This window comes from Salvelinus alpinus, chromosome 6, assembly GCF_045679555.1.
Source record: "Salvelinus alpinus chromosome 6, SLU_Salpinus.1, whole genome shotgun sequence".
NCBI lineage: Eukaryota > Metazoa > Chordata > Actinopteri > Salmoniformes > Salmonidae > Salvelinus > Salvelinus alpinus.
The window spans coordinates 61,255,770-61,270,982 of NC_092091.1; the positions used below are offsets into that span (position 1 = coordinate 61,255,770).

The 15,213-nt window shown below is 43.3% G+C and overlaps 1 protein-coding gene across 1 annotated transcript; it reads left to right on the top strand.

The window, feature by feature from the left end:
• Positions 1 to 6,186: 6,186 nt before the first annotated feature.
• LOC139577631 (uncharacterized) lies at positions 6,187 to 14,840 on the top strand. The gene is made up of 2 exons (XM_071404770.1): positions 6,187 to 6,294; positions 6,600 to 14,840. The coding sequence occupies exons 1-2, from the start codon at positions 6,192 to 6,194 to the stop codon at positions 7,622 to 7,624; spliced, it is 1,128 nt and encodes a 375-aa protein (XP_071260871.1). The 5' UTR covers positions 6,187 to 6,191; the 3' UTR covers positions 7,625 to 14,840.
• The last annotated feature ends 373 nt before the right edge of the window (positions 14,841 to 15,213 follow it).

Genomic DNA, 15,213 nt, shown 5'->3' on the forward strand with positions numbered 1-15,213 from the left:
TGCACCATTGAGAGCATCCTGACTGGTTGCATCACTGCCTGGTATGGCAACTGCTTGGCCTCCGACCGCAAGGCACTACAGAGGGTAGTGCGTACAGCCCAGTACATCACTGTGGCCAAGTTTCCTACCATCCAGGACTTCTATACCAGGCGGTGTCAGAGGAAGGTCCTAAAAATTGTCAAAGACTCCAGCCACCCTAGTCATAGACTGTTCTCTCTGCTTACGCACAGCAAGCAGTACCAGAGCGCCAAGTCTAGGTCCAAAAGGTCCAAAAGTCCAAAAGGCTCCTGAACAGCTAATCAAAGGGCTACCCGGACCCCTATTTTACACTGCTGCTACTCTCTGTTTATTATCTATGCATAATCACTTTAACTCTATCTACATGTACATATTACCTCAATTACCTTGACTAACCGGTGCCCCCGCACATTGACTCTGTACCAGTACCCCCTGTATACCCCCTCCCAGCTGCCCACTGCACTGAGGATAGGAAACTCTGTCACCACTGATAAATCCACTATAATTGAGAATTTCAATAAGCATTTTTCTATGGCTGGCCATGCTTTCCACCTGGATACCCCTACCCCGGTCAACAGCACTGCACCCCCCACAGCAACTCGCCCAAGCCTTCCCCATTTCTCCTTCTGCCAAATCCAGTCAGCTGATGTTCTGAAAGAGCTGCAAAATCTGGACCCCTACAAATCAGCCGGGCTAGACAATCTGGACTCTTTCTTTCTAAAATTATCTGCCGAAATTGTTACAACCCCTATTACTAGCCTGTTCAACCTCTCTTTTGTGTTGTCTGAGATTCCCAAAGATTGGAAAGCAGCTGTGGTCATCCCCCTCTTCAAAGGGGGGGACACTCTTGACCCAAACTGCTACAGACCTATATCTATCCTACCCTGCCTTTAAGGTCTTCGAAAGCCAAGTCAACAAACAGATTACCGTCCATTTTGAATCGCACCGCACCTTCTCCGCTATGCAATCTGGTTTCAGAGCTGGTCATGGGTGCACCTCAGCCACGCTCAAGGTCCTAAACGATATCTTAACCGCCATCGATAAGAAACAATACTGTGCAGCCGTATTCATTGACCTGGCCAAGGCTTTCGACTCTGTCAATCACCACATCCTCATCGGCAGACTCGATAGCCTTGGTTTCTCAAATGATTGCCTCGCCTGGTTCACCAACTACTTCTCTGATAGAGTTCAGTGTGTCAAATCAGAGGGCCTGTTCGACACATACAACAACACAGAGTTACACATGGAGTAAAATCTTGTTTCTTATGGTCTGAGTCCTTAATGAGCCTTTTGGCAAACTCTAAGCGGGCTGTCATGTGCCTTTTACTGAGGAGTGGCTTCAGTCTGGCCACTCTACCATAAAGGCCTGATTGGTGGAGTACTGCAGAGATGGTTGTTCTTCTGGAAGGTTCTCCCATCTCCACAGAGGTTCTCTGGAGCTCTGTCAGAGTGACCATTGGGTTCTTGGTCACCTCCCTGACCAAGGCCCTTCTCCCCTGATTGCTCAGTTTGGCTGGGCGGCTAGTTTTAGGACGATTCTTGGTGGTTCCAAACTTCTTCCATTTAAGAATGATGGAGGCCGGGCCTCCTGAGTGGCGCAGTGGTCTAAGGCGCTGCATCGCAGTGCTAGCTGTGCCACTAGAGATTCTGGGTTCGTGTCCAGGCTCTCTCGCAGCCGGCCGCGATCGGGAGACCCATGGAGCAGCGCACAATTGGCCCAGCGTCGTCCGGGTTAGGGGAGGGTTTGGCCGGCCGGGATGTCCTTGTCCCATCGCACATTAGCGACTCCTGTGGCGTGCCGGGCACAGTGCACACTGACACAGTCGCCAGGTGTACAGTGTTTCCTCCAACACGTTGGCGAGGCTGGCTTCTGGGTTAAGTGGGCATTGTGTCAAGAAGCAGTGCGGCTTGGCTGGGTTGTGTTTCGGGGGATGCACGGCTCTCGGCCTTTGCCTCTCCCGAGTCCTTACGGTAGTTTCAGCGATGAGACAAGACTGTAACTACCAATTGGATACCACAAAAACTGGGGAGAAAAAAGGGGTAAAAAAATAATGGAGGCCACAGTGTTTTTGGGGACCTTCAATGCTGCAGACATTTTTTGGTACCCTTCCCCAGGTCTGGCCTTGACACAATCCTGTCTCGGAGCTCTACGGACAATTCCTTAGACCTCATGATTTGGTTTTTGCTCTGCCATACACTGTCAACTGTGGGACCTTCATATTCAGGTGTGTGCCTTTCAAAATCATGTCCAATCAATTGAATTTACCACAAGTGCACTCCAAGTTGTAGAAACATCTCAAGGATGATCATTGGAAATAGGATGCACCTGAGCTCAATTTTGAGTCTCATAGCAAAATGTCTGAAACCTGTTTTCGCTTTGTCATTATGGAGTATTGTGTGTAAATTGATGAGGCTAAAAAATAATTTAATACATTTTAGAATAAGGCTGTAACGTAACAAAATGTGGAAAAAGTCAAGTGTTCTGAATACTTTCCGAATGCACTGTATGTACAGTGTGCATGACAAGTAATTTTTACAACAATTGTTTACAAACCACACAGCCGTCATACTACTCAGAAAGGAGACACGTTCTGTCTCCTAGAGATGAACGTACTATGGTGCGAAAAGTGCAAATCATTCCCAGAACAACAGCAAAGGACCTTGTGAAGATGCTGGAGGAAACAGGTAAAAAGTATCTATATCCACAGTAAAACGAGTCCTATATCGTCATAGCCTGAAAGGCCGCTCAGCAAGGAAGAAGCCACTGCCCCAAAACCGCCATAAAAAAGCCAGACTACGGTTTGCAACTGCACATGGGGACAAAGCTCGTACTTTATGGAGAAATGTCCTCTGGTTTGATGAAACAAAAATAGAACTGTTTGGCCATAATGACCATCGTTATGTTTGGAGGAAAAAGGGGGGAGGCTTGCAAGCTGAAGAACACCATCCCAACCGCGAAGCACGAGGTGGCAGCATCATGTTGTGGGGTGCTTTGCTGCAGGAGGGACTGGTACACTTCACAAAATAGATGGCATCATGAGGAAGTAAAATTATGTGGATATATTGAAGCAACATCTCAAGACATCAGTCAGGAAGTTAAAGCTTGGTCGCAAATTGGTCTTCCAAATGGACAATGACCCCAAGCATACTTTCAAAGTTGTGGCAAAATGGCTTAAGGACAACAAAGTCAAGGTATTGGAGTGGCCATCACAAAGCCCTGACCTCAATCCTATAGAAAATTTGTGGGCAGAACTGAAAAAGCGTGCGCGAGCAAGGAGGCCTACAAACCTGACTCGGTTACACCAGCTCTGTCAGGAGGAATGGGCCAAAATTCACCCAACTTACCGAGGGAAGCTTGTGGATGGCTGCCCGAAACGTTTGACCCAATTTAAAGGCAATGCTACCAAATACTAATTGAGTGTATGTAAACTTCTGGCCCACTGGGAATGTGATGAAAGAATTAAAAGCTGAAATAAACAATTCTCTCTACTATTATTCTGACATTTCACATTCTTAAAATAAAGTGGTGATCCAGGGAATTTTTACTAGGATAAAATGTCAAGTATTGTGAAAAACTGAGTTTAAATATATTTGGCTAAGGTGTATGTAAACTTTGGACTTCAACTGTATGTACAGCACCAGTCAAAAGTTTGGACACACCTACTAATTCAAGGGTTTTCTTTTTCTTTTTAGACAAACTATGAATTAACACATATGGAATAATGTAGTAACCCAAAAATATTTTATATTTTATATTCTTCAAAGTAGCCACCCTTTGCCTTGATGACAGCTTTGCACACTCTTGGCATTCTCTCAACCAGCTTCACCTGGAATGCTTTTTCAACAGTCTTGGAGGAGTTCCCACATATGCTGAGCACTTGTTGGCTGCTTTTCCTTCACTCTGTGGTCCAACTCATCCCTAACCATCTCAATTCGGTTGAGGTCGAGTGATTGTGGAGGCCAGGTCATCTGATGCAGCACTCCATCACTCTCCTTCTTGGTCAAATAGCCATTACACAGCTTGGAGATGTGTTGGGTCATTGTCCTGTTGAAAAACAAATGATAGTCCCACTAAGCGCAAACTAGATGTGATGGCATATCTCTGTGGTAGCCATGCTGGTTAAGTGTGCCTTGAATTCTAAATAAATCAGACGATGTCACCAGCAAAGCACCATCACACCTCCTCCTCCATTCTTCACAGTGCGGAGATCACATGCGGAGATCATCCGTTCACCTACTCTGCATCTCACAAAGGCACGGCGGTTGGAACCAAAAATCCCAAATTTGGACTCATCAGACCAAAGGACAGATTTCCACCGGTCTAATGTCCATTGCTCTTGTTTCTTGGCCCAAGCAAGTCTCTTCTTCTTCTTGGTGTCCTTTAGTAGTGGTTTCTTTGCAGCAATTCGACCATGAAGGCCTGATTCACGCAGTCTCCTCTGAACAGTTGATGTGTCTGTTACTTGAACTCTGTGAAGCATTTATTTGGCTGCAATTTCTGAGGCTGGTAACTCTAATGAACTTATCCTCTGCAGCAGAGGTAACTCTGGCTCTTCCTTTCCTGTAGAGGTCCTCGTGAGAGCCAGTTTCATCATAGCACTTGATGGTTTTTGCGACTGCACTTGAAGAAACTTTCAAAGTTCTTGAAATTTTCCATATTGACTGACCGTCATGTCCTAAAGTAATGATGGACTATCGTTTCTCTTTGCTTGTTTGAGCTGTTCTTGCCATAATTTGAACTTGGTCGTTTACCAAATAGGTCTAATTTCTGTATTATACCCCTACCTTGTCACAACAGAACTGATTGGCTCATACACAATTTCCTCAAATTAAGTTGTAACAAGGCACACCTGTTAATTGAAATGCTTCCAGGTGACTACCTCATGAAGCTGTTTGAGAGAATGCCAAGAGTGTGCAAAGCTGTCATCAAGGCAAAGGGTGGCTATTTGAAAAATCTCAAATGTAAAATTTATTTAGATTTTTTATTACACTTTTTTGGTTAGTACATGATTCCATGTGTGTTATTTCATACTTTTGATGTCTTCACTACTATTCTACAAGTAGAAAATAGTAAAAATAAAGAAAAACCCTTGAATGAGCAGGTGTTTCTAAACTTTTGACCGTTAGTGTATATATATTTAAACAAATATATATGGGCGATTGGAAATGATGCAGACAATTACATTGATGGAAGCTAGAATCTATCTGCAATAATAAAGCTGATCTACCCCCTCAAATTAGTTTTATAAATAAATAAAACAAACCGCACTTAGTTGACCGGGGAAGCTCTTGCAGGGCAGATATTTTACAAACTAGCTTGTTGTAAAGGTGGCATCCTATGATGGTGCCACGTTAAAAGTCACTGAGCTCTTCAGTAAGGCCATTCTACTGCCAATGTTTGTCTATGGAGATTGCATGTCTGTGTGCTCGATTTTATACACCTGTCAGCAATGGGTGTGGATGAAATAGCCAAGTCCATTAATTTGAAAGGTTGTCCACATACTTTTGACCATGTAGTGTAGTTGAAGGCTTTTTCCTTGAGTAATAAAAATGCATTGAAATTACTTAGGAACTGTGCACAGTTTGGAGAGGTGTGTGTCTACTTGGAGACACCAGTTAGACCTCTCACTCAAACCCTTGTAATAGTTTTTTCTTAACTTCCACCTACTCCAAAGTTTCAATGAATATTCTTATTATGTTACTGAATGTATTTTCAGATTTCGTTATTGACATATGCTGTGAAAAGTACAGTAAATGTAAAATGAACATAATATCAACATTGTCATGTTTGGATTCAATCTTGTGTCAGGTGAACTGTTATGTCCTTACGTTTGGTTTTATAATTTCCATATAATCTCCAAAGTGTTCTCTTTCAATTGCTACCATGGTAATGCATATATGCTTTGTATAGTTCTTCTGTTAGAAATGTTTCAATTTGGACCTAACCATATAGGCCAATTTCAACAAATGTAAGGGGTTATCAGGTGTGGGCCCATGCCTTTTGAATGATCAAACCATTAAAGAGTGTCAAGTAATCAAATCAACTACCATGTTTGCATTGTACTCATATCAATCCCTCATTTCCCAATCAGAAGATGCTCCATAGCAGGGTGCTCATATCAGATTTCTTGATCCAACATCCTCTCACTCTGTATCTCTTACAGTCAGTAGACATGGAGGATGGGAAGCCTGATCTGCTGCTGGTCAAAGAGGAGACCATAGAAGATGGACCAGAGAGCATTATTCTGCTGAGTGGACTAAAGATGGGGGAGCAAGGTAAAAGGACAAATACATATAGCCCATTATCTTCCTACAGGTGGTGTCACTTCTACGCAACGCTCATCCCTCATCAACGGAGCCAAAATCATCTCACTATCTGACATAAGGCAATGCATATAGCCTACATACAGTAATAGATCTTCAATGGGAATAGTGATACAACCGGCAATTGTTTTTTCTTCATTCATAAAATGAAATCAGTACAACTTATGTTTAAATACAAAGGCACACATAAAAAATTAACTTGACCAGGTGATTCACTTAAAAAAAACAAGTGTCTACTTTCTAACCTCTTCCTGCAGGTGGTTGGCTGGAGGATAACAGAGGAGACTGGGCGGCCATCTTGGATTCCCAGACCCAGAAGGGTGCAGCCAATGGCCAAGCGGAGGTCAGTGGATGGGACAGCGTCCTCATCTATGGCCTGGGGAACAACACTGTTAACCACAACCAGAAACAGACAGTCAAAAACAAAACAACATCCAAACTTAGTCTCCATGACAACAGACTGGCTGAGACGAGGGCGAGGTGTAGATTTGGTCTGCGGGGACGGGGAGGTGTCCGTATGCGGCTGGAGAGAACAGACTTGGTTAGTGATGCTCCGTCCTGCTCCTATAGTTTTGATTCAGAGAGACTGATGGCACCTCAGGTTAACCCCCTAACAGGTGCTGCCTTCAGCATGCCTTCTATAGGATCTATCAACTGGAACATGGACCCTGGGACAACACAGACACTCCCTGGCCGTCCTCCTCACACTCTCCTAATGTTAAACCAGACCTCAGACAATGCCAGTGCCTCAACACTAAATGGATACACAAGCCCGATGACAAATGACAGTAGTAGTAATGCTATCAGTAGATCCAGTGGCGAAGAGAAGCGCTTCCCATGTTTATTCTGTGGGAAAGCCTTCAGTTTCCCCAAACAGGTGGAGATCCACCAGAGAATGCACACGGGTGAGAAACCATTCAGCTGCCACCTATGCCAGGCCAGTTTTTCACACTCATCCAGTCTGAAGAGGCACCAGAGCATGCACACTGGGGAGAAACCATTTGGCTGCCACCTGTGCCGGGCCAGTTTTTCCCACTCATTCAACCTGAAGAGGCACCAAAGGGTCCACACAGGGGAGAAACCGTACAGCTGCCCCCAGTGTGAGAAGAGGTTCTCCCACCAGCACCGGCTGAAGATGCACCTGAAGGTCCACACAGGAGAGAGTCCGTTTGCCTGTACGCAGTGCGGGAAGAGGTTCTCAGAGAGGAGCTGCCTCAGGATACACCAGCAGAAAATGCACACGGCCCATGTAAAGAGTATAGTGACATCACCATCTAACTGAGCAGCAGCAGTTAGGGAGAGCTCCTCATACAATTGTATTATCTTTGTTCAATTATTTTGTACTTTGTTTATATGTAGTGCTGTGTTCTCCATCTGGAGATATTAGTAGATGTTTTTCCTTTGAGAACATTGTTTGATTTTGAGAGAGATTGATCAACCTGGCTCTAAAGGCTAGCTAGTCTACTAAGTCATCTTGATCATCTGACAAGAAGCAACAAGGGCAGGATTGAGGGACTAGGGCATCAGGACAACGAGAAGAAGGATGAGGAGAAATAGAGGATAAAACCAACAGAAAAAAGGAATTGATTTGGAGGATTTCTGGAGGATTTGTAAAGGAAAGACAGTATTTGAAAGTCAACAAACAAACAAAAACACACACAAAGGAGAGGTAGGATATCATAGATATCATCCTGACCAACTTGCCCTCTAAATACACCTCTGTTGTCTTCAACCAGGATCTCAGCGATCACTGCCTCATTGCCTGCGTCCGTAATGGGTCCGCGGTCAAACGACCACCCCTCATCACTGGCAAATGTTCCCTAAAACACTTCAGTGAGCAGGCCTTTCTAATCGATCTGGCCCGGGTATCCTGGAAGGATATTGACCTCATCCCGTCAGTAGAGGATGCCTGGTTGCTCTTTAAAAGTGCTTTCCTCACCATCTTAAATGAGCATGCCCCATTCAAAAAATGTAGAACTAAGAACAGATATAGCCCTTGGTTCACCCCATACTTGACTGCCCTTGACCAGCACAAAAACATCCTGTGGCGTACTGCATTAGCATCGAATAGCCCCCGCGATATGCGGCTCTTCAGGGAAGTCAGGAACCAATATACACAGTCAGTTAGGAAAGCTAAGGCTAGCTTTTTCAAACAGAAATGTGCATCTAGCAGCACCAATTCCAAAAAGTTTTGGGACACTGAAAAGTCCATGGAGAATAAGAGCACCTCCTCCCAGCTGCCCACTGCACTGAGGCTAGCAAACACTATCACCACCGATAAATCTACGATAATCAATCATTTCAATAAGCATTTTTCTACGGCTGGCCATGCTTTCCACCTGGCTACCCCTACCCTGGCCAACTACGCTGCAACCCCCGCAGAAACTTACCCAAGTCTCCCCCGCTTCTCCTTCGCCCAAATCCAGACAGCTGATGTTCTGAAAGAGCTGCAAAATCTGGATCACTACAAATCAGCTGGGCTAGACAATCTGGACCCTTTCTTTCTAAAGTTATCCGCCAAAATTGTTGCAACCCCTATTACTAGCCTGTTCAACCTCTTTTGTATCGTCTGAGATCCCCAAAGATTGAAAAGCTGCCACGGTCATCACCCTCTTCAAATGGGGAGACACTCTAGACCAAAACTGTTATAGACCAATATCCATCCTGCCCTGCCTTTCTAAGGTCTTCGTAAGACAAGTTAATAAACAGATCACCGACCATTTCGAATCCCAACATACCTTCTCTGTAGCCTCCAACACTACTCAGCAAATTGGATGTAGTCTATCACAGTGCCATCCGTTTTGTCACCAAAGCCCCATATACTACCCACCACTGTGCCCTGTATGCTCTCGTTGGCTGAACCTCGCTACATATTCGTTGCCAAACCCACTGGCTACAGGTCATCTATAAGTCTTTGCTAGGTAAAGCCCCGCCTTATATCAGCTCACTGATCACCATAGCAACACCCACCCGTAGCATGCGCTCCAGCAGGTAAATTTCACTGCTCATCCCCAAAGCCAACACCTCTTTGGCCGCCTTTCTTTCAAGTTCTCTGCTGTCAATGACAAGAACGAATTGCAAAAATCATTGAAGCTGGAGACTTATATCTCCCACTCTAACTGTAAGCATCAGCTGTCAGAGCAGCTTACTGATCACTGTACCTGTACACAGCCCATCTGTAAATAGCACACCCAACTACCTCATCCCCATATTGTTATTTATTTATTTTTGCTCTTTTGCACCCCAGTATCCCTACTTGCACATCTATCACTCCAGTACTAATGCTAAATTGTAATTATTTCGCCTCTATGGCCTATTTATTGCCTTACCTCCCTAATCTCACTACATTTGCACACACTGTACAAATATTTTTTTGTGTTATTGACTGTATGTTTGTTTATCCCATGTGTAACTCTGTGTTGTTGTTTTTGTCACACATTTTTGCTTTATCTTGGCCAGGTCAAAGTTGTAAATGAGAACTTGTTCTCAACTGGCCTACCTGCTTAAATAAAGGTCAAATAATAAAACAATTTAAAATAAATAGCAGGACAGGCTCATTGTAATGGCTGGAATGGCATACATGGAACGGTATCAAACATATGGAAGCCACGTTTGACTCCGTTCCTTTCATTCCATTCCAGCCATTACAATGAGCTTGTCCTCATATAGCTCCTCTCACCAGCCTCCACTGACATGCATCAATACTCAAATTCTAAAAATAGCAATAGTAGCAAGAGCTTGGCATATTCCATTTGATCTATCAGCAGAAAAAAAAATCTGACCATTATAAACAAACTAAAACTGCTGAGGGAAAATCAAGAGACATTGTTGGCTGATTACACCCTAATTGGAGACTGTTGACAATGTTGACATCAGCTAACCGCTCGCCCACATGATGCCATACACGCTGTCTGCCATCTGCCCGGTACAATTGAAACCGGGATTAATCCGTGAAGAGCACACTTCTCCTGGGTGCCAGTGGCCAATTGCGGAGGTGAGCATTTGCCCACTGAAGTCAGTTACGAGGCCGAACTGAAGTCAGGTCAAGACCCTGGTGAGGACAACAAGCATGCAGATGAGCTTCCCTGAGATGGTTTCTGACAATTAGTGCAGAAATTCTTCAGTTGTGCAAACCCACAGTTTAATCATCTGTCCAGGTGGCTGGTCTCAGACCAACCCGCAGGTGAAGAAGCCAGATGTGGAGGTCCTGGGCTCGTGTGGTTACACGTGGTCTGCGGTTGTGAGGCCAGTTGGACGTACTGCAAAATTCTTTAAAAATGACGGAGGTGGTTTATGGTAGAGAAACAAACATTCAATTCTCTGGCAACAGCTCTGGTGGACATTCCTGCAGTCAGCATGCCAATTGCACGCTTCCTGTAAAACTTGAGACATGGGTGGCATTGTGTTGTGTGAGTGGCCTTTTATTGTCCCCAGCACAAGGTGCACCTGTGTAATGATCATAATGTTTAATCAGCTTCTTGATATGCCACACCTGTCAGGTGGATGGATTCTCTTGGAAAAGAAGACATGCGCACTAACAGAGATGTAAACCAATTTTTGCACAAAATTTGAGAGAAATAAGCTTTTTCTGCGTATGGAACATTTCTGGGATCTTTTTTTCCAGCTCATGAGAAATGGGACCAACACTTTACATGTTGCGTTTATATTTTTGTTCAGTATATTCTTTAAAGAACAAGTTAACTAGTGACTTTCAGCATGCGTTTAGGGAAGGGCACTCAACTTGTACTGCCGTGACTCAGATGACTGAGGATTGGCTAAAATAAATGGATAATAAGATGATAGTTGGAGTTGTATTAGATTTCAGTGCAGCATTTGATGTTATTGATCATACTTTGTTATTGAAAAAACAAACTTGTTATGGCTTTACATCACCTGCCATCACATGGTTGGAGAGTTACTTATCCAATTGAACTCAACGGAAGCTTCTCTAACATCAGATATGTACAGCGCGGTGTCCCTCAAGGCAGTTACCTTGGGCCGTTACTCTTCTCTATTTTTACAAATGATTTGCCACTTGTCTTACAAGAGGCAAAAATGACTATGTATGCTGATGATTGCACACTCTACACATCAGCACCTACAGCCAGTGAGCTCACTGAGACTCTTAGCAAGGTGTTACAGTTAGTGTCAGAATGGGTAATTAACAATAAACTGGTCTTAAATACATCTAAAACCAAAAGCATTCTCTTAGACCTAAACCTCAACTGGAGTTGTGCATAAAGGGTGCGACCATTGGACAAGTTGAAGAAGCTGAACTCCTAGGAGTAACATTGGATGGTCAAGTCGTATTGACAAATTTGTTGTTAAGATGGGTAGAGGTATGTCTCTTATAAAACATGTTCTGCGTTTGACACAAATATCAACTGTACCATTTGTTCAGGCTTTGATCTTGTCCCATCTTGATTACTGTCTGTTACGCGGAGTGGAACAGGGGAACCCAAGAGCAGACTCAGATGAGAAGACTGGGATAAAGTAACCAAGGTATTTATTGAAACAAGGGGGAGATGGAGTGCAGGTCAGGGGAAGCTCGGGCGTGTTGCTGGAAACCAGGTGCTGAGGCTGGAGCGAGAGGGGTTGGGACAGGGTAAGCAGGTCCGGAGGGATATCCAAGGGAGTAGTAGAGTGGGGAATCCAGGACAGAGTAGCAGGATGACGAGGCGTGGGACTGGAGACAGGGACCAGAGTCAGAGCGGGCAGAACTGTTTCGGAGAGGAAAACAGCATTAGGCAAGGAAAACAGACACAACAGGATCTGAATAGTAACAAATGGCTAGAAACTTAGACTGACTGAGCAGAGATTATGATCTGGCAGCGTGGAAGTGGCAGGGTTGAGTATGAGTAGAGGTATTGATTATGGAACAGGTTGCAGCTGGTGGGGATCTGCTCTGACTCCAGCACACCCGTCTCCGCCCACACACACACACACACACACACACACACACACACACACACACACACACACACACACACACACACACACACACACACACACACACACAGAGAGAGGGAAAGAGCACTGGGGGAGTGGCGGCAGGTCAAGGCAACACATGATGAGCAGTAGAGGGCGTTGCAGGAGCAGATGTGACACTGTCAGGTAATATGGTCAGGTGCAGTAAAGAAAGACCTTCAAAACTGCAGCTGGCTCAAAACAAAGCACCACGCCTTGCCCTTAACTGCACATACAGAACTAACATCAACAACATACATGATAGTCTTTCATGGTTGAGGGTTGAGAAGAAATTGACTACTTCTCTTCTAGACATACATATCCCACCAGACACGCCACTATGGGTTTCTTCACGGTACCTAAACCAAAAACAGATTTAATGCGTTGCTCAGTTATGTGTAGAGCCATGTCATCGTGGAATGCTTTAAAAAACAGATTGAAAGACATTTTGTATCACAGCGCTTCTCTTTCTAAAAATCAAATTTAACTGTACTGTATATAAGAATATGTATATTTGAATAGTGTGTCAATAGTATTTTTGTTATCTCTTGGTGGCTTTCCTATATATAGAGTGCCATCAGAAAGTATTCAGACCCCTTGACTTTTTCCACATTTTGCTACGTTACAGCTTTATTCTAAAATTGATTTTTTTTAAATCCCCAGCAATCTACACACAATACCCCATAATGACAAAGCGAGAGCAGGTTTTTTGAATTTTTTGCAAATGTATTAAATAAATACCTTATTTACATAAGTATTCAGACCCTTTGCTATGAGACTCGAAATTGAGCTCAGGTGCATCCTGTTTCCATTGATCATCCTTGAGATGTTTCTACAACTTGATTGGAGTCTACCTGTGGTATATTCAACTGATTGGACCTGATTTGAAAAGGCACACACCTGTCTATATAAGGTCCCACGGTTGACAGTGCATGTCAGAGCAAAAACCAAGCTATGAGGTTGAAGGAATTGTTCGTAGAGCTCCGAGACAGGATTGTGTCGATTCACAGATCTGGGGAAGCGTACCAAAACATTTCTGCAGCATTGAAGGTCCCCAAGAACACCGTGACCTCCATCATTCTTAATTCTCACGAGTCACCATCCCGGATCCGGGAGCATCCTCATCAGTAAAAAAGCTGACTATCACATAAAGACTCAACCGCATATTTTTACCATTTTTTTACCGCATAGGTAGCTATCACAAATTTGACCAAATAAAGATATAATTAGTCACTAACCAAGAAACAACTTCATCAGATGACAGTCTTATAACAGATTTATTGTATAGCATATGTTTTGTTCGAAAAATTTGCATATTTCAGGTATAAATCATAGTTTTACATTGCAGCTACAATCACAAATATCACCAAAGCAGCTAGAATAACTACAGAGAGCAACGTGAAATACCTAAATACTCATCATAAAACATTTATGAAAAATACATGGTGTACAGCAAATGAAAGACAAACATCTTGTGAATCCAGCCAATATTTCAGATTTTTTAAGTGTTTTACAGCGAAAACACAATATAGCATTATATTAGCTTACTACAATAGCCAACCACACAACCGCATTCATTCACCGCAAAGGTAGCGATCGCAAAAAAACAGCAAAAGATATAAAATTATTCACTAACCTTGACAAACTTCATCAGATGACAGTCCTATAACATCATGTTACACAATACATATATGTTTTGTTCGAAAATGTGCATATTTAGCGGTACAAATCGTGGTTTTACAATGTGAATACGTAGTCAAAATGCACAAAATTGTCCGGAGAAATCTTGGACAGTCACCTAATCTAATCAAATAACTCATCATAAACTTTACTAAAAAATACATGTTGTACAGCAAATGAAAGATACACTAGTTCTTAATGCAACCGCTGTGTTAGATTTTTAAAAATAACTTTAGTACGACATACAGCTTACGTTATAGCGAGACAGCGCCCAAAATAAGGGGGGAAAATATGACTAAACATTTTCAACAGAAATACGAAATAACATCATAAATGGTTCCTACTTTTGATGAGCTTCCATCAGAATGTTGTACAAGGAGTCCTTTGCCCAGAATAATCGTTGTTTGGTTGTAGAATGTCCTCTTCTCCTGTCGAATTAGCAACCAAAGCTAGCCATGTGGCGCAAACGTGCCCAACTTCACATAACGCAAAGAAAATAAAATTCCGAAAATCGCACTAAACGTTCAATAAACTGATATAACTCGGTTTAAAATAACTACTTTATGATGTTTTTATCACATATATAAAATAAAATCAGAGCCGGAGATATCTAACGTCTATACCGAAAGCTTTTCAGAACGCAATCTGGGGTTCCTTCTCGCGCCTTCCAAGACAATGAAAATTCCAGACACGTCATTCCAAAAGCTCTTGTTCGGCCTCAGTTCGGCTAGACACCCCATTCCACCTCTCACTGCCTGTTGACATCTAGTGGAAGGGGTATGCAGTGCATGTAGATCCATAGATTTCAGGCAAATTAATAGGAAGGCCCTGGAACAGAGCCTCGATTTCAGATTTTTCACTTCCTAACAGGAAGTTTGCTGCAAAATGAGTTCTGTTTTACTCACAGATATAATTCAAACGGTTTTAGAAACTAGAGAGTGTTTTCTATCCGATAGTAATAATAATATGCATATTGTACGAGCAAGAATTGAGTACGAGGCAGTTTAATTTGGGCACGGTTTTTTACAAAGTGAAAATAGCGCCCCCCTATTGACAAAAGGTTTAAATGAAAGAAGTTTGTAACCACCATGACTTTTCCTAGAGCTGGCCACTCGGCCAAACTGAGCAATCGTGGAACCACCACTTTTGGGGCGGCAGGTAGCCTAGTGGTTATAGCGTTGGGCCAGTAACCGAAAGGTTGCTGGATCGAATCCCCGAGCTGAC